The following is a 27858-nucleotide window of genomic DNA, read 5'->3' on the forward strand; positions in this document are numbered from 1 at the left end:
AACCTACACACTCCTTTGGACGTTAGAATATTTTTTGTTTATAATATAAGAGTACCAGATGAGCATGTAATCCACTTGTACATGTGTAATTAATCCTAGATAGGATTAGATATTCCTACCTGAGGTCGGCACAGATGCACCGCTACTCCTGAGGACTAAGCTGGAACGCCACGGAAAAATATGTCTCCCTTACTGTGGAATAGCTATTCAAACCAGCAGCAGCGTTTAACACTGCTGTTATGAGGCAGAAATAGGTGTTGCGGTGGTGCCGCCGGAGTCGAACCACAAAGGATTTTACCACCTTCAATATGGCGTAGCAGACCTATTTTTATATTATGTATATGTCTACTCCTGATTCGAACCCTGTACCCTGTATAGGTAATATACAAGTAGGTTACTATACTCTTTGCTCGCACCCTACTTGTACTACTGAGTTGTATTGCTTATTAATACAACGGTGCGCAAAGAACTAAAAATAGCTTCAGGTAAGTTTTTGGAGTTTACTCCTTAAGAAACGATTTGAGTTATAAGGCCCGGTACGGAAATTTTATGAGGAGTAAAATCAAGTGTAACACGAAAAGTTGAGGCGTTACGTAGAAAGAGACAAACATATATATCCACACTTTACGCGCAACACCAGTGAAGTCACTGAATAGAAATGTCATAATTTTATTTTTTTGTACTAGTGACGTGAAGGAATGCGTTGTATCGGTAAAATAGGTTCACAGACTACATATTAAAAGTATTTTTAGCCACAAATAAAACATCGATAATTTAAAATAAGCTAAATACGAAGGTGGTAAACTCGGACATGTATACATGTCCGTGGACGGTTACGGTACATTTCGTTTCGGACATGTATACATGTCGCTGGGCGGCAACGTATAATGATCCATTACAATCCCTCCTTTTTATTACAATCATCATATCCTCTCAAAAAGGAAGTAGCGTTTTTAACCAAAATATGAATCAAGAGTGCTTTTATTATTTATATTATTTTGTAACATACTTTATGTAATACGCATTATTGAAGTAATATAAATAATCCGAATAATTACAGATATATGTTTGTTTCTCTTATCATTTTAGCAGATGCGTTCATTTACCTTTTTTTTCTATTCGATATATATCAGAATTATCGTTCGTAAGGAGTAAACTCCAATCGTGCGTCGTAGCTGACACACACACACTTTTTTATTTTATTTTGAGTTCGTTTTCATAACTTCATTGTGTTGTTTATAAAAGTATATAAATAATGCATATTTTTTTCATTTTTTGTATTTCATTACCATAGATATATTATACTAATAGATTGGCAATCTGAAAGAGTCAGAGCATAGTATACGTGTGTGTTAGAGCGAGATAGACTGGCGAGACCATCAGCCTGTATCAGTCTGGCGTTTGTTATCGTAAAAATAATTCGCGCTTATATTTGAAGATTTCTAATCAAAAACAGTTAAAACAGCGCTTAGTAAAAGTGTTTGGCCATGGTTACGTGTGCTGTACCTGGATGTAACTCATTCAAGAAAGAAAACTCACAAAAATACTCATTTCACATGTAAGTACTACATTAATTGTTTAGCTGTTTAAATTCAATATTTTACACTTATTACAAAAGTGTTATATACCAAAAAATAGAAAAAATCTTCCAAATTTATCACATGAACACTAGTAATGCACAGAAATACAAATAAAAAAAATAATAAATACGTGAATAGTCGCTATTTCTTACCAAATTTTTGGTGTTGCGTATTGACAATATCGATAAAAAATTATCGACATTTCTAATTCTAAAGTATGTATATAGTTTAAATAGGTTGCGTGCAACTTATATAAAATCTTATCCGACCTCACTTTTTATTATTGTTAGATTAATATTTTTGGGTGATTTTATCTATGTAAATTTTGATAAGGTCTTGTTAAACTTATTTTTATTTAAGTTATATCATAGGCTAATCTATACTAACATTATAAAGAGGTAAAGTTTGTAAATCGTTTGTTTGTTAGTAAGGGCTAATACTGAACCGATCATGAGAATTCTACACTATTCAGGACTAAGCTTGCGACATTTCTATAACAAATTAATGATAAAATAAAATAAAAAAAATCTTATGAGTAACGTTCATAGTTTTTTTTGACCCCCTTACACCTGCCAAAAGATATGAAAACTTCATAAACTGCATCAATTTATTATACAGGTAGCAAGTAACTACTACAATTTGTTTCATAGCTACATATATACGCGCATTGATGATTTCCTTTATTTTATTTATTGGCGGTTTTCACCAGTTTAATTAATCTTTAGCGATTGTATCCTCTTTAAGTCACTGACTGAACAAACTAATAAACAAATTTGTTAATAATATCTTTATTTAATCGATATCGATACATTATAAGCAGTAACACTAGCGATGCACACTTTGGCATTTCACACACACATAAATAATCAGTTTTTAGTCTCGCTTGACGTTTCATATTGCCAATCTACCCTACGTCAGTAAGATAATATATCTATGTTCATTACATTTGGCAACTTTGAAAAGTGACATTGACAATAAATAACGTCACATCAGAAATGTCATTGTCACTGCTCTCCACAAACTTCACAATAATCACAATTCACATTCACAATCAGTTTGGTTTGGTTAGATATTAGGATAGTTTCCTAGTCGTTTTATTTTCATCTTGATATTATTATCGTTTATCATAGTACAAAATGTACCTTATACTGTGATTTGTAGTAGTGTTTCTCAGTTATAAAAAGTTATGTAATATTTTATTATTGAAAATCTACGTTTGAAATATGAAAATGTTTGCACAGACATTTCAAATTTCCTCATTCTTAAAAAGACCCTGGAATCATTGTCATCAGTGCATTCGGTTGTTATCGTCTCAAGTTCAAGATTTGCCCTCAAATAAAGAAGGCCCTTGGAACTTGTACTCCCAGAAAGTTTCCAGTGGCTTATTAGGTAAAGATGACCATCAAGAAATGGTTGTACGGAATCTCCAGGAGGTGTATGACGAAGTAGTGGCATTTAAACGACCCGTTCTAAGCAGCAAAGGATCAATGTTTAGTTTTTTTAAAAGGAGTGAACCACAGAAAATTATTGCACCAAAAGGCCTGTATATTTATGGAAGTGTTGGAGGAGGAAAAACTATGCTCATGGATCTTTTTTATGAAACTGTTCCGGTAATTACTTTTATTTTATTACAATAATAATAACTTTTGTATTTTTGCCCTTTATTTTGTTACATAACAATAAATAAATTTCTTTTTTTTTAGATTAAAGAAAAATTGAGGGTTCATTTCAACTCATTTATGTTGAATATTCATGCTAGAATTCATGAGCTTAAAATCAAATCTGGAAAAGGTGCTAGTTCATTTCGAGATGAGGGTTCAAAGCCATTTGATCCTATTCCTCCAGTAGCTGCTGATATTACCCAGGAGTCATGGCTTATTTGCTTTGATGAATTTCAGGTAAGTTTAATTATTTTTACCAACATTTCAGTGCTAAACTACTGTTCCTTATATTAATCTGCATTAGCTTTTATATATTTCTACATTTACAATTACTAGAAATGAGCCAAAAGTCTAATTGTGTAAATTATATTTACTCTTAAATATCAATCTGATATTTTATCTTAGAAATCAAATCTCTTGCGCTTCACTTATAAATCTAGCATAGTAGTAGTAAAGACAATTTCACAGCAAAAGGACGCAAAGGACTAAAGTATATTATGTACTTCAGATATATGAAATTCTATATAGCATATCTTTTCAATGAATCATAAACATGTAACATTGCATTAAAAGTAGAAAATCATTATTACTGTTTATTATTTGTTTGGTAGGTGACAGATATTGGTGATGCTATGATATTAAAGCGCTTATTTACTCAACTCTTTGACAATGGTTGTGTTGTAATAGCAACTAGCAATAGAAAGCCTGATGATCTATACAAGAACGGATTGCAGAGATCTAACTTTTTACCCTTTATACCAGTGCTAAAACAGCACTGTAGTGTTATTCAGTTAGATTCGGGAATTGACTATAGATTACGTGGGTCTGGCAGCAAATATAGCAAATATTTTATGTAAGTAAAGATCGGGAAAGTATAATGTATTGTAAAAGTAAAATAGAATCATTGAAGTGATAATAATTTCTTAACAAATAGCTTTTCATCTTTAACTCACTGCATCTTTTTTTAATTGGTGGTTATTTTCGATTGTTAATACATAGCTCATTTTTTTTTGTAACAAGCTTTGTAACTGCCTTTTGTATTAAACATTTTAGTTATACATATTTTGCTATTGGTAAAAGTAAAATAAGTAGAAAATAAGTGTTTAACAAAGTAAATGAGATGAAAGAGCTTAAAAAGAGTGTGAACTGAATCTTTATATTATTGACAATATTATTTGCTGTTGCCCGATAAATTTTAAGAACATAAAACTTTATTTTATCTTTTTTATTTAATTATTCTATTTTTTCTTTTTATAATTATTTTTCATGCTGTTTAAATTTTTCTGTTAACTACTTCAGTTTAGGTCCACTTAAAAAATCCTCCTTTAAATATTACTAATAAAAATATATATTTACAGCACGAAGGAAAATGAAGTGAATAAGGATGTAGACAACTTGTTCAAGTTGCTTGTGTCTAAAGAGACAGACACAGTGAGGCCACGAGTTATAAATATACTGGGAAGGAATGTAAAGTTTGCAAAATCTTGTGGAAGAATCTTGGATTCTACGTTTGAAGAGTTATGTGATAGAGTAAGTAATAGAATGGGTTTTTATGGAATTTGGAATTGGAAGTACATACTTTTTGGAATAAAGTTTGTTAATGGGCCGAGTGGTAGATTTTGAATGGTAAAAATCTAAAAATCATCATGTAAGGAAAAAGAATAATGCCTCCAGACGAGTATTGGTTGTGTGCACGCACTACTATGCTAAACTCAGGGAAATTAAAAATAAACTTTATTTGTTGTTGTTTTAATTGATGTTGTATTTATTAAGTTTCTAATGAAGCTTGGGAAACTGTGTTCCCCACGGAGTCCGTCAAATACATTTGCTAATTTAATATTATCATATAATAAATAATTATTATTTATGTTGTCTTTGTTGTACACGACTAACATAGAGTATAAAAGTGACAACCAATATTATACGCATTATATTATATCTTTACAGCCTCTTGGTGCTAGTGATTATCTGGTGATCTCTAAAACCTTCCACTCAGTATTCATAAGGAATTTACCTCAGCTGTCTATAGTTAAACATAGGTCGCAAATAAGGAGATTTATTACGCTCATCGATACGCTTTACGACAATAGAGTAAGGGTAAGTACACATGCAACAATAAAGTGTGTTAAGATAGAATAGAATAGTAGAATTGTTGTAGAATATTTGGAGAAAATACTTTTAGAAAATAATATATTCTAATTATATATAATAATTTTCTAACTATATATTATTTGTTTTTAAATTTTATAGGTGGTGATTTCTGCAGAAGTGGAACCTAGGAGGATTTTTAAAACTGATGATGAAAAAGAGGGAATCGCAGACGCCGATCGAGCACTCATGGATGATTTAAAGATTACGAAAGATTCTGTACGTACTTAAGATTATACTATACATAAACATATATTATTATCTATATAAAAAATAAAATTGAACTGTTTTTAAAATCGTAATCTTACTTGGTTGACTCAACTACACTAGCGCGAGCTCATATGGCCACTAGCGACAGCGCCGATAGCTATGTCGCCAGTACTTATTTTTGAGCACATGTTATAATACGTAATTCTTGTACAAAACTATTTACTTTCTTGTGTGCTTGAGTCAGGATTATATATAGGAATTAGAAATAATAATAAAGATACCGACCTAAATTTCGGTTAACGTAATAAAGTCAATATCGACTTAAATTTAGAAGGCATTTTAAATGGAATTATTTACTTATTTGCTTTATTTTATTTCGAGTAATGCAGGCCGCCAGTGACGCACGAAATTATATAGTGTATTGATAATACGGATCACTCATACTATTGTATCGTCGATTACAATAGAATCTTTGTTTTAAGATAACGATTCTTAGGCATGATAGGGACATTGGTTTTTTCGTAATGCGATATCCATGTAACAACCGCAACAAATAATAATACCAAGAACCTATTTGTTGGTATACGTACGTATAGTCCGCGTAAAACTGCTAGTCCGCTCTGAATATACAAATGAATCGCGTCGCCATAGCAAATTGTATGACTACACCTCTTCGCAACAACTTCAGAGCGGACTAGCAGTTTGGCGATGACTATACTACATTAAATGAAATGTTCAATTCAAAATAAGATTATCAAAACATGTGATGGCACAATACCGATATCGATATTTTACAGGTAATGGTCGTGGTTTTTGTTAAATACAATTCAATAAATCAGGAGTTCGGTTAGGTTAGGAGGAGGTCGCAATATTGGAACTCATTGTTGATGTCCTCGGCGGAATCATTATATTGGTTTTGGAGTATTGAAAGTATGGAAGGAAATAAATGTATATAAATTGTATGACGTAATTTATAATCCATACCACAACCTACGTTCACGGTTATAATGCCAAAATGCCTCACAATTGCTTGAAAGTGACGCAGCAATTCGTCGATGAATTTTATTACTGTTCTGCAAGTGCGTTCTTAATTATGAGTAATAGTTCTCTATTGAAAACGGTGTCGTATCGTCGGCGCTGTTTATCTCGCAAAACTTGTTTTGTTTAATGCGCAAATTAATTTGCGATATGCTACTTTTTAACTTATCTGTTTAAACGGTTATAATAGGCATAATAATATATAAATAATAAAATTTAAAATGATTTATAAACATAAAATGTATATAGTGGATTTTTTTGAAAGTAGTAGGTCCAGGTACATAGACATTCTCCGATATTTTTCTGCAATTGCTGGTTGAAAGTCTCTTCTGTATCTTTATCTTTCTTAGTATCTTTCAATCTAATCTTTATCTTTCTTACTATCTTTATTAGTATTTTTCAAATTGGAACCAATCACACACACACAGTTTATTTTTAATCGGATGATTGGTTGAGCGGTTTCGGATAATAACGTGTACGAACTTAGTCAGACGTGATTTATATACAAAATATATGTATTTCTTTACAGGAGGATGTAAATGCAGCTATATTCACAGGCGAAGAAGAAATGTTTGCTTGCGATCGTTGTTTATCTCGTTTAATGGAAATGCAAACAGATGAATACTGGGAAAAATGGGGAAAGCATCTTGACTGACGACGCCCGTCTCATGATAGCTTTATTAATAGTAAATAATCTAGTACAATTTTAATTATAACATACAAGCGATTAGTTTAATACATCGATGGTGTTCAGCGATTATCAGACTTGGAAATCTGTACAAATTTACACTTAAATTATATTTCCATATTGATAGCTCAGTATTAACTTAACATTCGTCATTCTTACAAGTAAGAGGCCTTGTTACTTAGTTTTTAGCAAATCGTTGTATAAAGTTGTAAATTTCAATAATTTATATTAATGTAAGTTTGTATGTGTACATTTTAAAATATTTTTGAGATTAAAACATTTGACAAATACTCTTTTCTTCGTTATATACTCATGTCCTCCTTATATATATATATATATACTCTTTATATATTTTTTTTATAAAATTGGAGTAGCATACGAGCTGAGCTACGATGTTCATGACGTGATGATTGCCGCCCAGAGACATCTGTCTGTGATAAACTTAGTATAGGACAGGACAGTTTCTACCTAAAGCCACTTACAGATGCGTTGGCACTCTTGAGGACGGAGGTGGTCTCAAATAAACACCCTAACCCTGCCGCTAATATGATAAACTTGACAAGTATGGTAATTAAAATCAATACTGTTACTTTATTCAGTATAAACTGACCTGTTTTGCATTATTAATGATAGATTTATGAATAATATGAAGGAGCAGTCAGCAATTTAATTTTCCGTACTGTTTTAAGTAAATTTTTCGTACGTTTTAAAGCCGGCGAACGTTAAAATGTCGATTTATATTTTACTTGACACCTCATTAGTATCGTCATTAAATACAAAGGTTTATTGCAATAAATAAGGATTTTAACTTACAGCAAAGTAAACAAAGATGTGATTTTGAAATTAGTCATCGTACAAAACATGTTATTCGTGCGTGCTTCGACAACATAATTTACAGATAGTAGGTTTCCAAATTAAAGGTTTGTTTCTCTTCCTTATTTTTTAATTATAAACAATTGTTTATTAACATCTAACAATGACGTAGGGAGAAATAAGTCATTTACACAATATATACTTAAATAAATTTCAAGTAATTAATATTACCTTAATTTATGTTATTCATTGTACATGGTCATAGCCATGAGTAGAAGAGAATAGTAGTTTTAAGTAGGTATTGTTTTAGTTCTAGGTGTTTTTAATTACTTACCAAGACCGTAAGCAAGAAACCGCATTGAAGAGAAAATAAATTACGTAACTATTTTAAGAGCTATTTAATTAACGCTTATTAAATACGACGTCTACTTAAACTAATCATACATATGACTGTAGTATTCTTGGTACACTTGAATGTAGGTTTCTTTTTCCGAGGGAGTCATCTGGGCGATGACGTCATCGTCGATACTGGTGAGTGGCACTGGCTTACCGTTCACTAGAACCGTTGGGGCGTTGTCATCTGACTCGGAATCCTCGCTCTCCATTTCAGCTGGAAATTATAATAAGATTTTTATATTCACAGCCCCACATTACTTCGATCAGTTTTTTCAGTGTTTTAACGTCGTAATTTAACAATACGATCTACGAAACAATGATCAAAATTTTCGGAAAGGCTTAAAAGCTTATAGCATATATTTTTAGCGGTCATTTTATTTATTCTTAGTTATGGCGATGGAGAAGAAAATTTATAAGTGCACCAAAGTAGGTAATCTTCCGATAACGTTATGGATTTCGTACGAAAATCTCGATTTATTAGTACCGAATAGTTGTTTAGCCAGTAATCGAAATCAGAAATCTCTTGATGGCATATCGATAGTGGCCATTTGGAGGTTATATCCATAACTACTAACTTTCTTGATCGCGAATTAGTTCGAATACCAAATTGATTATAATATTTTATGTATTAAATTAAAATGATAATACATACCAACAGTGGGAGCAGCATTCAAGAACTTATACGGATCTGGTTCTTCGTTATCGCTGGAGTCCGAGCTGTCTTGCTCTATTCCCTTTACAGCGTTCGCAGCAGTATTACCTGAGAAAGTAAAACATATTCGTTTCTTCTACCTTAACAAGTTTAGGGTATATCGGTATATACACTGTCTACGAGTCGAGTAGAATGGTTTCTGACGTAAACACTTGAACTAATCTGCTCGGGCCGTAAGTATGTATAAAATTGATTAATGTGAGAGAAGAAAGTGAGTCTCAGTTGCTCCTACATAACGATCTTGAGTATAATAAAGATGCACCAATTTCTTTATAAAGACTTTAAAAGATATGATTGCGAAAATATAAATATTTCCTTTTTAAATAAATGTTTACCTGTGTTTTGTTTTTCGTGTGCAAGAAGGACAGACATAATATCGTCGTTCTTTTCTTTCCCGGCAGTTTTCGTGTTACTTGCACTGCTTGCCGCTTTCTCCAGAGCCGCATCTGTAGAGTGTACGCTGTCGCTCTGAAAATATAAGAATGTATGTTGGTTGTGGGGTCACTTTTTAAAGTTTTTCAGTTGTTTTCGTAATTTTACTATCTAAAACTTATAATTATTTTTGTTTCTTTTTATAATTAAATGATAAATTATGCTTTCACTACTTTTAGCGATCAATTGATGGTCAATCGACGTTATTTTTGTTACAAGATTGGAGTATGATCGTAAGTAGTGTCGCCTGTGAACATCTGTGACCAATTTCACATACACAATACCTGGAACCGATGACAAATGCGTTGCAACTCCTGAAGATTAATTATAGTCGGCTACTATACCTTCTTCAACTACGCTACAAAACGCCGTGGTATCTCCCCGTTCGAATCGTATTCTAGAGACTATAAGGCTCTACATCTTTCAATTAATCTAAAGCAAATCGATGCAGGTTGCAGTTTGATTTAGAATGGTAGAGACGATCGACTGGTCAAACATGGATCTGTGATGAACCTAAGCACACCGGTATAAAGTGGTACAAATTGTCAATGGATTGATTAATTTAATTCAACTGATACGACGGCATCGGCACAGATCGGTTTGTGTTCGATTGATTCCTATAATTCCACGAATTTGAAAGCATGGTAGAAACTGTTAATTGACCGATTTATTTTATTCCACCAATACGACAGCATTGATCGACTGGTGTTTCGATTGTTCTAGCGGACTAAGGGTGGTTGTCCGCCCCGGGCTCCTGATCATTGAGTGTCGTCGGAATAATACGAATTTGTCAGGGAAAAAGTAAAAATGTCAAATCAAATTTTTACACTGGGGGCCTTCAACTTTCCGCCCCGGGCCTCCGACAACCTTAGTCCGCCACTGTTCGATTGACTCCTATAATTCCACCAGCATCAATCAGTCAATGTTATAGTCCGGAAGGTCTAAACTGAGCTTTGCATTAGTGTGAGTGAACACAAGTTAATTTAAAGAAAAATATTTGTGTTGTTTAAAATTACATTTCAACAAAAACGTTTTTGATATTTGAAATTATTCGCCATATACACGTTTATTTATATTGGATGCCATTTTACTAATAAATCGAACACAAATACGAAATATTAAAAAATCAACAATTCTGTTTGAATTAATTTGAATGATGCACGATTGCCAAAAAGCAGTATGAACCGGTTTAAACTTTAATTTGACTTCACACCTACACTATCCATGTGCACTCGTACAAATGCAAAGCTCAGCGTATGGCTCGCGTACTGTACCTGGTCGTTAGCGGCGATGGTGCTCTCCATCATCCAGACGGGGCGCTCCTTGCGCGCGGCGGTGTCGGCGGCCGCCTCGCCGATGGTGACGTCGACGCGCGTCTCCTCCACCGCCAGCCCGCCGCTGCGCGTCGCGTCGCCCGACCACTGCTCCGTCGCCGGACGCTGCGGTGCCGCCTTCATCGTCAATCTGCGAACACATCACCGTTAATGTTTTTCCCCTTCTGACCACCCTGACCGACAAAGGAAGTCCGCCAACCCACTCGGTAGTGCGAGGATAACACACACACATTATTCCGAAGCTCCGCCCAACGGAAGGCGGAACATAGCACCGGGGACAGATGACCCTTTGAGAATTGCCCGGGTAAAGATGCATACCTCGAGGCCCGTACACCCCACTCCTGGAAGCCCAAGGGCCACAGAGTAGGATGCCCATTTTCAGTTCAGTTCAACGATGTTTTTAGGGTTCCGTACACAGGGGTCATGATCCTCCCAACAGTCTAGTTCGAATCGCACTTGGTCTTTTTCATGGGGAAACCCTGTATGGATTCTTCTCTGCCACGGGGATAGCGGAGAGGATATGCCGGACTTTACAATAAATAATTAAGTTAGAAAGTTATAAAAAATTGGACTTATTTAACTAAATTTCCACTGTGACCAAATCCGCGCCTACTTCAGTACCTAAAGAGTAAAAACGGAACCCTATTACTAAGCCTCCACTGTCTGTCATTCTGTCACAGGGCTCTATCTTTGGAACCGTAATGAACAGACACATAAGATTTTCACAGAATATGTGCCTAAAATAATGGCCACTATAACAAGAAATATTAAAAAAAAATGAAAATAAATGGAGGTGGCCATACAAGAAACCGCTATTTTTCAACGTAAGAGGAACCGTAACAGGTTAAAAGTTCAAATGTCTACAATGTATGTACTTCAATGGGTGCTATAATAACAAATAAAAAATCTAAATAAAATTAAAATTTTGGTGGTAGGAACCTTCCGTGCGAGAGTTCGACTTGTATTTGGCCAATTTTTGAACATATACTTCATTTAGCGAGGCAGAGGAAAAGAGAGTCAGTGAAACAATTTTGGAAGTAAAACTTCTTTACGTACGCACTTGGGGAGAAAGCTGATGAATGAATGCGTGACGAGAGCGTTACGGAAGTTGAAGAATGCAATACCGACTCTTTATATTGTACAAAAATATAAAATCATTTTCTTACCCCCTGATAGTGTTGATGTCCACTGGCTCTGGTTCCAATATCTCTGGTGCTAATTTTATGCCTTCCACTTCTCTGAGTAACATGTAAAGGGTTTCCAACTGTTCGTTGAATTTCGCCAGCAATAACCTACAGTCCTTTTTAGGCAAAGCCGATTGATCTTCTTCCACAACTTGACAGCAAAATGTGCATCTGAATTCTTGAGTCATCATGTCATACAGCTGATCTGCCTAAAATAGTTATTAAAATTAATAACAATTCAATGTGTAAATGTGTACTTTTTTAAAGCTTTACGTCTATTTTTTGTTATTTAAAAATACTTTTCGAGTATAAGTAAATGGATACACTAATTAGAAAAATTGTTAGAGGTGTGAAGCTTTTTAAATATGATTATTTGTCCGTAAGCGGGTTAAATTATTAAATGTCAACACCCGAATAGCGTAGTGGTATACCTCTTCAAATCGTAAAGCAATGGGAAAAACTATTAGGTGCTTACTTCCAAATCTGTGAAAGTTTTCGCGCATCCAGGACACTTGAAGCTGGCACGACCCGTAGCGTCACGTTCTTCCGTCTCCATGCGTTTGCGCATCAAGTCCAATTTGTATTTCACTACATTTACGAATGTTTTGTAATTTATGAAGTAGTAGTTAACTTTCTGCGCCTTGCCGTCCAGTCCTGGAAAAATAAGAGTGAAGATATTTTAAGTTTCGATTAATGTCAATCCTTATAACGACGGTACGAAGTAATACCTATCGTTAATATAAGTAGGTAAAATTTAAAGCAGAATATTAGATTTTTTTGGAAAGGTTGAAAATAAGTTGTATTGGCTATAGAAATTCGTCGTGTTATTATCTTATCGTCGTATTATTACTATATTATCATTGGCAATGAGTCCTATGCTAATCTTCTACTGTGGTCACCAAAGACGCCAAATGTCTATCATATGAAGCGAATAAAAGGGGGCTTCCAGCGGGACCGCCCAGCCAGCGTCTCTGGGAAGAACAATGATATGAGTGGCCGAATATTGTCATATACACCCAAAAATGTGGTACGTGATGACTGATGAGCATAATGTTCTCCTGGGCAAGACCCGATAGGACCGGCTCGCTTAGAGTAGGTACTCCAGTGGTGTTCTTTAAACCAATATTGCTCCAAATGCATTGTGGCTCTTATATTTTAATATCCTGAAATTATTAAACTGAAACAAAATATCATTATACCCATGTTCCGCAATGTTACTTACCAGTTTCCATTTTTAGCCTCACTTGGATGAATTTATCGTTTTTAAGGGATGCAATTCTCGCTCTTAACATTTTTCGTTCAAATTTTAGAAGCTCACAGATATCATCTTCTTTCATGCCTGAAAAGTGATTAAATTCGATGATAGTTTTATAGTTACTAAGTAATACGAATTAATAATTATTTCGGCATACTTAAAGGGCATACACATAGGTACGTAGTTTAAGTACCTAAAACCCCCCCGGTGGCCGTCCTCTGCGCTGCGTAGAGGACTCCGGAATCTCCAGAGGAACGCAACCGGAGTCCTCTTAGCGCGTTGCCTTATCGGGCTCCTCCCAGGTGAGCGTGACGCTCGCCACACCGTCTGGTGTGCACAACGGTATGCGACCACACATACCGCCGTCCTTCCCGGGGTCGCTGTCCGGGCGGTTCGAGCTCCCACTCTTACGACCCGCAACCCCGGAAGCCCCTTTTAGTCGCCTCTTACGACAGGCAGGAGATACCGTAGCCCTATTCTGGTCCCGGAACTACAGGGACCACGTAGTTTAAGTACCTACATACTTATATGTACAAGTTTTAAATTATAATTTTAATGTTTTTATGTCTATGACTTATCGAGATTGAGTTTTCTAGACCTCCTTATTTTGAAATTTCTGTTACCTACTTATTTGAAGTTGAAAAATTGTAATAATTTATAGATATTGAAGAAAATATAAAAAATAGGTATCTGTTTAATCCAAATATTTTTTGTTTACTTACAAGGATTTCTGACCAACATGTCCACAATGAGGGCATCTTCTATGGTGTAGAATCCCCTTACCACTAATCTTGCCAACTGTTTCAAGCTGCTCGGCACTTCCGTTACATAGCGCTCTTCAGTCATGATGACTATAAGTAAAACGTAAAATGCATTTTTAATATAATTGGTGCATATAACTTATTAATTTTGTGTTGTTGACTACCTACCTAGAAGTTAATTTTTAACTGATAGTCACATAAAAATAAAGTAGTCCAACATATAAAAAAATAATTTCATAATCTCGCATACTTCTATTCTCGCATACTTCTATTCACATTCTCGCATACTTCTATTGTGTTAAAGACTTATTCTAGTTTTGATTATAGGTAAAAGAACGTAATTGTTTGAGAAAAGGTAAAAGTACATGTAAAATTTCCGCTTCGAACCTGTACCTACGTAATGTCCAATTTAAACTTCTATGAAAAATTACAACGGATGAGAGATGCACGCGATGCTTTTGCCGTCATTACAGCTTTTAACCATTCTTCTACTCAAAGCTGAAAGTATGTTAAAGTGGTATATTCATATCCGTTTAATATATTATCAATAACACTGATAGTATTGTCGATTTTAAAATTTATGAAATCAATATTTGGCTAATGGGAAAAGGAAATTACAATGAACATTAAAAAGAAGAGTTTTTAAAAATTCCATTATTTTATTCTTAACGACATGTTAAACAAAGAAAAATATTTTCATGTATAAGTATTCATTAAATCTCATTCATCCAAATTTTGGTACAATTTTTAGATAAAGCAATGATCTCTGGCCATCATTATTACAAAAAATATGTACTTATCATATAGGTATAATTACAATATTACATTTTGGCAGTAAGATTTATATAAATAAGCATCATTATAAATCAATAAATTATGTTATGTTTATGGCAAGGTCCAATCCAATGTGGTATATCCAATACAAGTTCTTTAATTAATTTAAATGTGTAAAAACACCCACATGCCCACTTATTTTAATTACAAGTGATTACAATTAAAATTTCCCACAGTATTAGTTGACACAAAAAATATTAGTGGATACTAGCAACATCTCAATTGTAAAAACATAATATTTAAAAAAGTAATAGTGAGATATAAATTGCAGTACAAATTCGTTTACCTGTATTTATTTCCATGGCAGTGGAATTTTACTAAAATATATATAAACCCAGAGCTAATCAACTATCGCCTTAAAATATAAATAAAAGGAACATTATAACAAAGTAGGTACATAATGATAAACAAATTAATAATGACATTGGTTACAAGTTCTGTATCAAAACAATTTTAATATCTACAGTCCAAGTCTAGTCTTGTTTGTTAAAATGTCTTTTAGGATATGTGTTCTAGTTTATAACTTGTTACATTATGAAATGCATCTAAACAGTTCTGCTGTGTAAAAGTTGATGAGTGAAACTAATTTCTATTATTAAAAAAGTCAAAATATTGTTCTTAATATAATATTGTCTAAAGATTTGAAGACTTGTCTACTAAAATTATAGGAAACAAATGATAACCCAAATTCAGTCTTGAGAGAAATATCGCTTGTTGACTACAGACCCTACTTTTAAAAACATCTATAAAACTTATATAACTACATACTAAACTAAAATTAGTTATGTTTATAATCAAAAGTCAAACTTTCCTGTATAAAAATCAATGAAATTATTGTGCATAAACATATGTGCATAAATAACAGAATTTTAATTATTAGACTAGACAGTGTTTGTTAAATTTTAACAAGTCTATGAACCTGCATCATATAGAATTGCTGCCTTTTAAAAAAAAACTATTTAATAATTAAAACATAATTGCAATACAGAACATACAATAAATAACATACACAAATAATCAAATCAAAACAGCTGTGACAAAATTAATGTCTAACCTAAAAATATATTTACATTTACACTTAAATGCAAGATTTTTACATAATTATTATTGAAATATAAACAAGTAAAATTGATTTGATCATATAAAATCCAATCATACAATACTCGCAAAATAATAAATACTACATTACTCAGTATGAGTCCTCTCAAGTGTTATTTGTATATTATCCAGAGTTTGATATATAATTCTAAAGTGTGGACGATCACTGGGGTGATGATTCCAGCATTGTTTCATCAAGTCATACACACAGCGCGGAGTATTGTCAGGGCAAGCTAATACATTTCCATCTTTCAAAAATCTGACAACTTCTTCATGAGTCATACCAAAGTATGGTTGTAGAGCGAATGAAAATATTTCCCACAAACATACTCCATATGCCCACACGTCAGATTCTAATGTGTATTTATTATACAATATACTCTCTAAAGGCATCCATCTAACAGGAATAGCATCATGTTCATCCCCTTTATAGTAGTCTTGTAAATAAATCTTGTGTGATAGTCCAAAATCTGCAATCTTTACAACCATATCATCATTAATAAGGCAGTTCCTAGTAGCTAAATCACGATGCACAAACTTTCTATCAGAGAGGTAAACCATGCCAGATGCAATTTGCCTCGCAATGTGGAGAAGATCCAAATGATTCAGTGGAGTTGCAAGTAATCTAAGATCTTCTCTATTTTCAACACCTGGTGGATAATTGGTGGCAGTACTGCATGCTCTCAAGTATTCATTTAAATCACCTTTCCCCATATATTCAAATAACAAACACATTGGACGTCCAATTGCACACACACCTAACAATTTTACAATATTTGGGTGATCAAAATCAGCTAATAAACAAGCTTCTCTCTCAAAATCAAGTTGCAAATCATGGGATGCTTCATCTTTAAGCATCTTAACGGCAACAACAGTGAATTCCTCCTCAGGTACAAGTCCAGGTGCTTTAGCTTGAAATACTCTTCCGAATGCACCTTGTCCTAAGTCTCGTATATAAATTATATTGTTTCTTGGGAACTCCAACTTCTCTAATTTTGGATTTAATTGAGCTCCAGTGGTATGGTAAGCGAGATTACTTGGTAGTTTGTCCAAGTCTATGTCCACATTCGGTACATTTCTGCGACTAGATATATTACATTTAGAAAAGTGGTTCTTTAAAAAGTAGTGACAAAATAGAGCTATCAATGCTATTCCTAAAACACATCCAAGGCCCAAAGCAGATAACAATAAAACATAAGCTGGTGTAAAATAATTCTCCATAACTATATTTGGTCGATCTGTATTATTATCTTCTATAGTAGAATTGGCACACATAGGTATGTCACAATGTTCCCACCTGACGTTGGCATCCATTGTATAGCACCAAGGTTTGTGTTCCTCACCTCCAGCATTTCTACAATAGTTTGTTGCATTCTGAACTTCAGGAAAAAATAATGGTGGTCTAGTATGTTGGTGGGGGTATTGGGAATCCCAAGCTTGGCAAGCTACTCCTCGTTCTGTCACGTTCATGGTGCCCTGGTAATATTGGCCGTTGCCGCGAACGCAAGTAGTCGTGACTTCACTGTAGTCCATTTCTATTATACCTACATTATTGCAAGTCACCTGCGGTCCCTTTCCAGCGAAATTTGGTAGTTTTTCACATTCAGGAAATCGAAAATGCCCTCTCGATTCAAAGAAGACACCCCTACGTTTCTGTTCTTCGATAACGATCCAATCGTTGTAGCAATACTGCATCTTAACCGCCATGCAATCTTCGTAACATAGAGGCAAAGCATAATAACCGACTCCATCCTTGTCGATGCACCTGGGAAACGCATAGGCACAAAGCAACTTTTCAGCTTTACTCCGACATGGCTCCTTCAAAGTTGATATCATTTCTTTCCACAATCCAGTAGTAATCTTTTCATTTTCGAGTCCGCCAGTATGATTGTACCACACAAATCCAGTGGAATATTTCTTACAAATTTGTCCATTGTATGGAGCGCAGTACAAATGCACGGATTTTATGACAAGAAGCACTACAATTACTATGTCGAACACGTTCATTGTTTAAAAAAGAATAAGTAATTCGATGTACACGATATTATGTCGTTGCATTTTATTTATAAGACTATATACAATGCGCTAATACTTGATATTTGAGTACACAATGGCGGACGCATTATTTATTATTGATTTTAGCAAATTTTACTTGCATGAAGAGAAACACTCAGATTCCGACTAATTTGAAAGAGCTAGTGTTGTGACTGAACTTTTCAAGCAAATGATTTGAAAAATATCGATATTAAATTATCGATATTAATAGGTTTATTATAAAATTAAAAAGATTTGTCATGACTTTAAAATTCCTCTAATTTATTTTCACGTAAAAAAATATTGTCTTTGTTGTCTATCCTAGTAAATAATGTTATTATATACTATTTAAGACCAACCTATAAAACAGTTAACCTATTAAATAGTTCCTAGTTTTAACATTACCGTGTCCAATTTAACGAATATCGAATGAGTTATCATTAAGAATGGTTGCAGTTGTTAATAATAATAAAACAAATACAGGGACAATAATTTAACATTTAAGTTAATTCAATGGCAACATTTTTTTACAGGTTGCCTAGCCTGATTCTAACCAAGCAGACGAAAGCGAAATACAAATGTCAAAATATTCCGAGATAGAGACAAACAGAAATAAATATCGTAAATAATCACCTGTGAATGGCTGCAATTGAGAAAGTTAAAGTCGTTGTGCTTGGTGATTCCGGTGAGTTATAAGTCCAGTTTTCCTTTTTTATACTTTAAATACTTTATAATCCATGAGTAACACAAAATTTACATTAAACTTCGGAACCAAATTAATCATATGCCAACATGTTTGTAGCCATGACGCCAGTTTAGGCAACATGAAGAATAAATAATCTGTTCTGGCGGGAAATTTGTTAATATGTAATTTAACGACTTTTTTATGTTTTCGCTTTTAGTTGTTGTAGAATATTATTTTATTTCTATACGTACAAATTTTATTCTTTACGTACCTACTATTTATCTTAATTTTACAAAATATTCATAAATATTTGAAATATATTAATGAAATTGTTTAAAGATGCTTTCTATTTTTACTTACAATATTTATCACTGACATTTATTTTAGGTGTGGGTAAAACCTCGCTGACTTACCTTATAGCACACAATAAGCCATTACTTTCGCCGGGATGGACTGTTGGATGTTCTGTAGAAGTCAAACTTCACAGATTCAAGGAAGGCACACAAGCCCAGAATACATTCTTCGTGGAACTCTGGGACGTTGGCGGGTCAAATAATCATAGGAACACAAGAAACGTTTTCTATCAACCAACGCATGGTATAAAATTAAAAGAAATTTACTCTTACGAAGCAACAATGATTATACAAATAGATTGGTATTTTTTTTAATATTCGCCTATTTTACAGGGAGTCCGGAGTTTCCGGATCCCTATAGACAGTGGCGTAGCTACCCAGGGGCTAGGCGGGGCAGTGCCCCGGGGCCCTCAAACTCAGGGGGCCCTCAAATCCTTACCAGAAATCTTGATCGAACTGAGCTTTTGGAAATTTCTTCCCTTTTCAAAATAAATATGACGGGTTGCATCCCCACTTTAATCATGACAACTCAGTTGAGAGAAATTCAAAAGTTATGCCTAGGGAATTCCCCTAAATTCTTTCTGTAGGTTGGCAGTCTTGTCAATTTGATGGATAGTGATATGTGCTATTTATTATTATTCATCGATGTGCATTTTATTGTGAATTCTAGTTACGATTTTTTTTCAAGAACGGTTAAAATTTAATGCTGTATCAGGAGTAAGTAAGCTAATGTCAATAAACGTTTTTGTACTGGTCAATATAGTGGTTAAATTTTATTTGATTTTACCACTCATATTGATGTCCGTTAAGTCAATAAATCGCGTAAAATCTATAGATTTCGGCTACAGCTCATTGTATAACGCGAAATATCGTGAAAAAAGTGCAGTGTCGTGCAGTAGGTACATTAATTCAGGTCCGCGGGCAGGAGATTGTTCATGGTCTCCACCGTTAAATGTGGTAACTGAAATTATCAACGACACTTGTAGCGTATCATTGTGTTTCTCTTTCCTTTTATTTTACTTTTAACGTCATCAGTGAAAAGTGAGTACCTACGTACTCGAGCACAATCTAATATTGTATTGTTTAAATAAATTAGAAATCTAAAATTATAGATGTAAGGAAGAAACCCGGTGGTGCATTTAAACGCAAACAACGCCAAGAAAGAGAAGATAGAAAACAAAAATTGACCAAAATTCATAAATTTTTTAGCCAGCCTTCTGCAAGTACGTCTGGTCAAAATATTTCTATTGATAGTGACTCAAATAATGTGCTAACTGCAGTGTTAGTTGAGAAGTCTACTGAAGAAGATTCGACAATTATTGCAGTTGGAGATACCTCCGCCGGCGATCATGTGAACGTGATTGATGTTTGCATGACACACATAAGAGCGGAGGGTTTGGAGGAACCACAGACACATTTTTCGAAAATGTGTACGACAAATCTTCTTATGACTTGGGAGACCTTACGAACACAATATTAAGTGATAACGAAAAACGTCAAATTCGTCAACCAGACCAATAGATGTTTTTCAAAATCGTACTACGTTTCGTGCTCTACATATGGGCCAGTTAATCGTTTTTGGTTGTGTTATTCCAAAACACTAGACGCTGCCTATTGTCGCTGCTGGTTACTTGCTTCACAAAGAAATAATGTTTGGTGTACGGGAATTATTAACTTTTTAATATGAGGACTTTTTCAATTGTTTTTTTATGATTTTAGGATCTACAAGATATTTAAGTGCAACTATTCAAAACGAAATGATTCAGAGCTTGGGGACCTAACTCTATCATCGTAATTTATGTTGTTACTGTTTAATATTTTTATTACCTGGCCTGCAGTGCACAAAAAAGAGCTTAATTAGCTTAGTACTTTCAAAGTATTTGTATATTTCAAATTTTTTTGATAAAACCTAATCAGTTTACATAGCAGTGGGGCCCCATTTTTTCATTTGCCCCAGGGCCCTTGGTTCCCTAGCTACGCCACTGCCTATAGATCCTCCCTTCTCCTCTTGTACACGCGCAATGCGTTTTGTATTCAATTCGTTTGTATAGGTAAATCGGAGATACCTTTTGTAACTTTTTTCTTTAAATCGATTCCAGGTATAATCTTAGTCCACGATTTAACAAACAGAAAGAGTCAAATAAATTTACAAAAATGGCTTTCTGAGATTTTAAATCAAGACACAATGAATCCTACATTCCAACCTGTTGATGTTGATCCCGAACAGTTCTTGGGATCCACACAGGTATGTATGAAAATAACTGTATATTTACACCATCTATGATTTACACATGACTTTCGCAAGATCCAGGTGATTTGGTAAAAAAATTCGGATCCTTGCGCCGTCCCTGTTAGTTTAATTAATAAATTATATAATATGTACGCATTTTTCATATTTACTACATATTATTATTTTATTGAGATAATTATACAACCGCGATATACCGATCAACAAATTAGACACCAGTGACTAATTTGTCGATCGGCATATAATAGGTGTGTGTGTGAATGTGTTTATGCGTGTATTTTATACATTAGTCAAAGATCTATGAAGAGAAGTGTAATTTATTTTTTGTAATGTAGTCGAGTATTTATGTGTATAACACTTAAAAGTTTTTTAGTAATTACAAATTTGTGTTATTTTTAGATTCCGATACTTGTGATTGGGACGAAGTTTGATTTAGCAGAGGAAAATCAAAAGAAGAATCAGTACCGGCGTCTCGCCAGTAGTATAGCGGAGCAGTGTGGAGCTGATGAAATTTTTGTCAATTGCTTCCAAGCTAGGTATTAGTCTGCAGTTTATTATATTTTATAGTATAATAAAGTTAAATTAATGAATTTTAGAACAATTTCAGAGCACGATACATTGATTTTTCAGATCTCTGGCACCAGGTACAAGTAATTCCGTTAAGCTGACAAGATTTTTTGATAAGGTAAGGTGTTGCTTAATATCAACAAATGATATATATTAAAAAAAATACTTTGTATAACCAAACTGCAAAGGCAAAGCGAAGTTTTGTGCCCTGGCGGCAATATTTGAGTATTTCGTTTTTTTGCGGACCAACTTACAGGGTGGTAAATCCAACCTCCTCTAATATTGGTGTCCACGCTACGACACTGCAATTTTTCAAACACGAATACTTAGAATAACAATAATAGCATATGGCTCTGAGCCCAAAATAGATGGCAGTAACAATTTCAATTGTCAAAACTGGTTATATTTTCTTGTTAGGAGTGAGTAATCTTTACTAATCTATGGCATGTGCCATAAATTTCAGGTGATAGAAAGGAGGTACTACTCCCGCGCGAGCCCGTTCTCGGACAAGCGCCGCATCCCGCCGTACATGATGGCGCCGTCCACGCCGCTGTCGACCAACAAGCCTACGCAGTACCTCAGCCCGCGATTCTACCACATGGATTGATATACGGAAATTTTCTATTTATACAAAAAAATCAGCTTCTGTTTCATTTCTATCGAAAAGTTTAATACTATATAACTATATATATTTTGATCCCGGTTTAGAAGAAAACGGGAACATTTTAACTTTTTTTCCAAATATTTATTACTATACTAAGCCACGGCGAAGCCTTGTCGAGTTAAGCTTTTATTCTATTCTTTTTTCTTCTATCTGTATGTATGTATCAATGCCACTTACATACTTGTATATATGTATATTTGATTAAAGTGTTTAAAAAGAAGGAAGTAAGTTAAGTGTAGGCATTATATTGAGACAACACGTGATAAATAGTTTACAATAACACGGAATATTATTATATTACGCAATGATTGATAAAGTAAACCTATTATTTTATTTTCCGTATGTTTTTCCTTATTCTATTAAGTTCGATGAGTATGTTCAATGTCATAATTAATATTATGAATGCGAATGTGAGTTTGTTTGTTTGCTACACTTCCACGCTATAAGTAGGTACCTACCTACATAACCAACCGACTGTCGAGAAATTATGTACATACGCTGTCAGTCGTTCAGAAAAGGGCACCTAACCTTTAATCTCCAAAAAAGTATCGTTCTATAGGAATAAATGAAAATAACTTTTAAGGTGCCATTCACCAATCGATGTGATCTACCTCTGAATGCGAGCGAAGCCGCAGGTAAAAGTTTGTACCAAATACTTTGAAGTGATATGCATTATGAATAATGTAAATTATTCATATATTACAATTTCGATTGTAATATACCGTTTAATATAAAACGAATGCTCTTCTATGCGTCTTATATGCTCTGTATACTTTCTTCTTTGCTTATCTTTTTACGTACTTCAATCTTGGTATTATCGTATAATTAAAATAAGTCATTCAATATTTTATTTTTTTATTTCAAACCTTGTAAAAATATTATTATGCTTTATTTTTATGCGTATTGATTTACAGAGCCCATACGCGGACATAATCAACTTGCAAAGAGGCATCTTGTCCGTCATTCACGTCCAAGTTCCATGTGGGAAGCCAGCGAGATTTGTGCTTCCAGAAATCTGTCGCAGCCTGTGAAAATATAAGCCAGTTTTAGTCAAAATGTGAAAATATAATAGTCAGTCAATATAACTGTGAACAGGTGTACGATAATACTTAACATTACTTATTCTAAATATATAAAATGGCGTTGTGATGATCTTTAAGGTCTAAACTGATAGGAATTGGATGTAGTTATGCAAAATGAACCCAACCCACAAAAACCGTTTTTTAAGTTACTATTAAAACAATAGTTAATTAGTTATTATTAAGACAATAATATTCCGGAAGTAGATAAAAATACCTAATTTAAAAAACAAGCTATAGTCTCTTTATTTTAATATATCAATTTTACTAAAAGACCTATTTTCGCAAAAGTGGTTTTTGTGGTTGAATCTATTATGCATAACTACGTCCATTTATATATTATAGATACTATATTTAGAAATAGGAAGTGAAAAAAATATTAAGACAAAGCTTAGATACTTGCAGAAGAATAATAACGTAACGCTTTTAGAATGACAAACAATGAACTCTAGTTATGTATAAAAAACCCAAAGGAAAAAGTACTAACCGCAGGTGAGTAGTTGAACCACGGCTTTGGATCGGGGTTGGTGATGCCGTCTGGGAAGTACCCGTTGATTCCACCAACAGCCAAGTTTAGGATAATATAGAACTGAAGATCAAAAAACATACATTAAAATGATTATTGTTAGTTATTAAAGTAAGTATACATTCTGATATTGTTATATTGTCTTACTGATTTTCGTATTGATTTGCAGAAACCCTAACATCGGAGATATTGGTGTATTATTATTTAACTGGACTGCATTTTAATCATAGCAGTATCATTTCGGGTGCTGATATATCTTTGTACCTACCTTTTGATCGAAAGGTGCCATTTTTGTTGCATACTTCCAGGGATTGTCTACGTTTGGAGTCTTTCCAAACTCTCCGATTTTCCAAAAACCACCTTCGTCTGGTGTGATAGTTCCTAGTTCCTCGTCATCTAAGGTGAATTTCATGTAATCTGAAACATAAATTGACTCATTGTCACGATGACTCTTTTAAATTGTTATTGATATTACTCGTATTTGTAGGAAGGAATTATATTTTCAAAAGTTATGTTACGGCGAAATAATTTACCAGGGGTCCACTCCATTTCATATCGGTGGAATGCGCGGTCGTAACCATTGGTGTTTCTTCTGATCCAATGGGTCTTATCCCATCCGTTTAATTCGGGGTAGGGTCCATAATGTAACTTGGAGCCAGCTTCCTGGGTTCCGATGTGAACTCCGTCCAAATACATGTGACGATTGCCTCGAGACTCCACCAAGTCGATCTCGCCGGATGCTGGCCAAGTACCGTACGCGTCGTATGTTGGCATCAACCAAACCGCTGTAATATACATGTTATGTAGCACAATACTTAATGTTTGGGAATACATAGGTATACCTACAATACAATATACCACAACGAGTATAATTATTATTAAAAAATATCGTTAATTTACAGGCTCATTGAAATATCAGGCGAAGGCGAAGTTACTATTTTTTTGGTTTTAATACTTCGGTATAATTATATGTCGTAATGTAAATATTATAAAGTTAGTATGACATGGTATATACATTTTTAATATCTAGAGATGAGTAGCAGAAAATGCGATAACAACGAATGCTTTCAAGGATGTTTCAAGGTATTATATTTGGTATTAGTAATCTTTTTTAATTTTATGTATAGACAGATAATAAAATCTACAGCTTTACAAATCTATAATTTATAAATGATAAATAAGGAGAGCTTCTTCATTTATTCTTATCTCACGACTGCACGCGTTACCAATAAAGTAGTACCTAATCAATATTGTTTGTAATTTCGTAATAATTATGAAATTATCTTTGGCATTAATATACCTATACCTATTAAATGAACTCAAAACGTGCGCTACAATATTTTGTAAACTCTAAGTTTTTAAGACTTATCTCATCACTCGTCTCATTTTATTTCATATATGATCAATCAATTAACTTGCACACTGCAATGGGTCAACATCACTATCAAAAATTAAATAATTGTCAATATGTAATAATAATAATTTTATGATATAACATCTACTGTGTCAGTAGGTACGATAAGCACCTTACATATATATGTAAATTTTCAATTAACAATAATACAAACCTGGCCAAAGCCAATCTCCAGCAGGCATTTTCGCGCGGACTTCAATGCGTCCATAACGGAAACTAAAGGAGGAAATACTACGAAGACGGGCACTCTTTATCGGGTTCAGGATATGATTAGCAGTTCCTATGCGTTCACATCCAAACCACCGCGAGTTGGTGCATCTTAAAAAAATATTGAATTATGAATGAAAACTACGTATTAAAAATAATTTCAAGATTGGCTATTTGCATATTGACTTGAATATTTACTCTTACTGACCTATCAGCTGGAGCTCCACCGTCTACATTCAGCCGTCCGGCTGAGATAAACCAATCGCCATAATGATCAGCCGTTAATGATGGCCGAATGAATAAAAGACCATCGTGGACGAAGGAATTTGTACGATTGTTGCTGTAGTATTGGAATTCCCAATTCTGTAAATTTTTCCTTATATGTTTATACGATCAAATAGTATTTCTTATGATTAGATCCGGCCATATAGACAAACTGGATTTTTTTAATTAACATACTTTATTTGAATCTTATTACGTAGGTAACGTAATAGGTATATCTTAAAGAGACATGATATGTTCATGTATGCTATTGCACGTTATATTATATAGGTATTAAAAAGTGCAAATGATTTATACTTACCGTAAATAAGAAATGTTTTAGGAAACGCGTAATAAAGTAAGGATTTAACTTTGAAATACTGTTTTTCCACATTCTGATTTATGTAATTCATGCAAAAGGATCATATGTATAATATTATAACTTCGGGTTATCATTGCAATGACAAGCAAACCGGTATTTTATTTTTTACTCACGCCGCCGCCGGAGAGCGTGTTTTCGTGTTGCCACTTTTCAAGGTCTAACTCCTCGAAGTCTTCTTGGAAGATCATATCACCGGAACAATATTTTGACGGAGCATGTGACCCGCTCACAGTGGTAACCGTTGGTTCACATGCTTTACTCAGCGAAGCCACCATTAACATCCAAAGAGATATGCACCACATAGTTCTGAAAAGTTATCATGTTAGTTATCTGAATGGTGCCTGATAACTGTGTAAGGTTCAAGTGTATTTAAAGGTCCATTTACAAGAGCATTTTTAATTTTAAAATATTAATTACATACATTACAGGTTTACAAACTTCCTGTGGAATAATTTAATGTTTTTGTAAAACTTTGAGAGTACGTATACTTTATCATACTTTTATGTTATACAACTTATACAATTATACATTCTTTGAGTTGACAGTAACGAACGGTTAAATATTTTGAATCTTAAGATTTTGAATTCAATTCATGATATCACGGATAAATTTAAACTCATATAAATTCGATAGGACCGGTTTCTTGATATTTGGAATTTAGACGCTCTTGACAAGGAAGCTTCTAAATATTGCTAACATTTTCCTCAACGCTTATATTTTTCTATACAGTTATCATTAACATCAACTTAATAAAAGGAACATGTAACTTACCTGTTATAGTTACACAAATTGACACAATATAACAACCTAAGATGTATGGCACTTTTAATCACGATTTATATCTTGGTCTTGTTATAACCTGATAGATGTACTTTTAAAAAAATATTTATCAACTGTTATTGTTATTTTTTCTTTGTGTTAGTACTTTTACTAAAAACCAATTAAATATCTTCATAAAAGATTTTAATCAAGTAATTTATTTACAAACAATGTATATATGCTTCATTTTGGTCTATTTTCTCGTATTTATATCGAAAATATAAATACGAGCGTTTAGGTTGAAGGACCAAGTGAGTCTGTAAAGTAAAACCCGTCTACGCTACTAGCTATTATAATACGCCTCATGTTTTGATGTATGTAAATTCCAGCCTCATCGGTGATACTTGTAGTGATTCGAATGAACGTAAGAATTTACTCGATTCTCCGTGCGTTCTCCCGTAATATCGATTTTGAATTATAATCTTCAGAGTAATATTGTTAAAAGTAGTGTTCGATGTTACAAGTTTATTTAAAA

General features: G+C 33.7%; 5 protein-coding genes across 5 annotated transcripts; 2 read left to right on the top strand and 3 right to left on the bottom strand.

Moving 5' to 3' along the window:
- The first annotated feature begins 2607 nt into the window (after positions 1 to 2607).
- Positions 2608 to 7615, top strand: LOC140750681 (putative ATPase N2B). The gene is made up of 6 exons (XM_073084371.1): positions 2608 to 3190; positions 3284 to 3478; positions 3853 to 4094; positions 4600 to 4771; positions 5189 to 5608; positions 7167 to 7615. The coding sequence occupies exons 1-5, from the start codon at positions 2804 to 2806 to the stop codon at positions 5378 to 5380; spliced, it is 1188 nt and encodes a 395-aa protein (XP_072940472.1). The 5' UTR covers positions 2608 to 2803; the 3' UTR covers positions 5381 to 5608; positions 7167 to 7615.
- A 906-nt stretch (positions 7616 to 8521) lies between these two features.
- TfIIEalpha (transcription factor IIEalpha) lies at positions 8522 to 19001 on the bottom strand. Its single transcript, XM_073084370.1, has 9 exons — positions 18812 to 19001; positions 14174 to 14302; positions 13419 to 13535; positions 12672 to 12850; positions 12179 to 12405; positions 10953 to 11142; positions 9582 to 9714; positions 9187 to 9294; positions 8522 to 8748 (listed from the first exon to the last, which is right to left on the bottom strand). Exons 2-9 carry the CDS (start codon positions 14295 to 14297, stop codon positions 8573 to 8575), a joined length of 1254 nt encoding a protein of 417 aa, XP_072940471.1. The 5' UTR covers positions 14298 to 14302; positions 18812 to 19001; the 3' UTR covers positions 8522 to 8572.
- Positions 14852 to 18350, bottom strand: Nrk (Neurospecific receptor kinase). The gene has a single exon (XM_073084369.1). It carries the CDS (start codon positions 18149 to 18151, stop codon positions 16232 to 16234), a length of 1920 nt encoding a protein of 639 aa, XP_072940470.1. The 5' UTR covers positions 18152 to 18350; the 3' UTR covers positions 14852 to 16231.
- On the top strand, positions 18708 to 23540 carry LOC140750684 (rab-like protein 3). Its single transcript, XM_073084374.1, has 6 exons — positions 18708 to 18863; positions 19251 to 19460; positions 21316 to 21461; positions 21864 to 22000; positions 22095 to 22149; positions 22495 to 23540. Exons 1-6 carry the CDS (start codon positions 18818 to 18820, stop codon positions 22636 to 22638), a joined length of 738 nt encoding a protein of 245 aa, XP_072940475.1. The 5' UTR covers positions 18708 to 18817; the 3' UTR covers positions 22639 to 23540.
- Positions 23534 to 27679, bottom strand: LOC140750683 (beta-1,3-glucan-binding protein-like). The gene is made up of 8 exons (XM_073084373.1): positions 27336 to 27679; positions 26678 to 26870; positions 26130 to 26284; positions 25869 to 26032; positions 24834 to 25085; positions 24569 to 24717; positions 24262 to 24363; positions 23534 to 23720 (listed from the first exon to the last, which is right to left on the bottom strand). Exons 2-8 carry the CDS (start codon positions 26864 to 26866, stop codon positions 23604 to 23606), a joined length of 1128 nt encoding a protein of 375 aa, XP_072940474.1. The 5' UTR covers positions 26867 to 26870; positions 27336 to 27679; the 3' UTR covers positions 23534 to 23603.
- Positions 27680 to 27858: the final 179 nt, after the last annotated feature.

Source organism: Epargyreus clarus, unplaced genomic scaffold, assembly GCF_041222505.1.
Source record: "Epargyreus clarus isolate Ecla_fem2 unplaced genomic scaffold, WU_Ecla_fem_2.2 ptg000021l, whole genome shotgun sequence".
In the NCBI taxonomy this organism is placed as follows: Eukaryota; Metazoa; Arthropoda; class Insecta; order Lepidoptera; family Hesperiidae; genus Epargyreus; species Epargyreus clarus.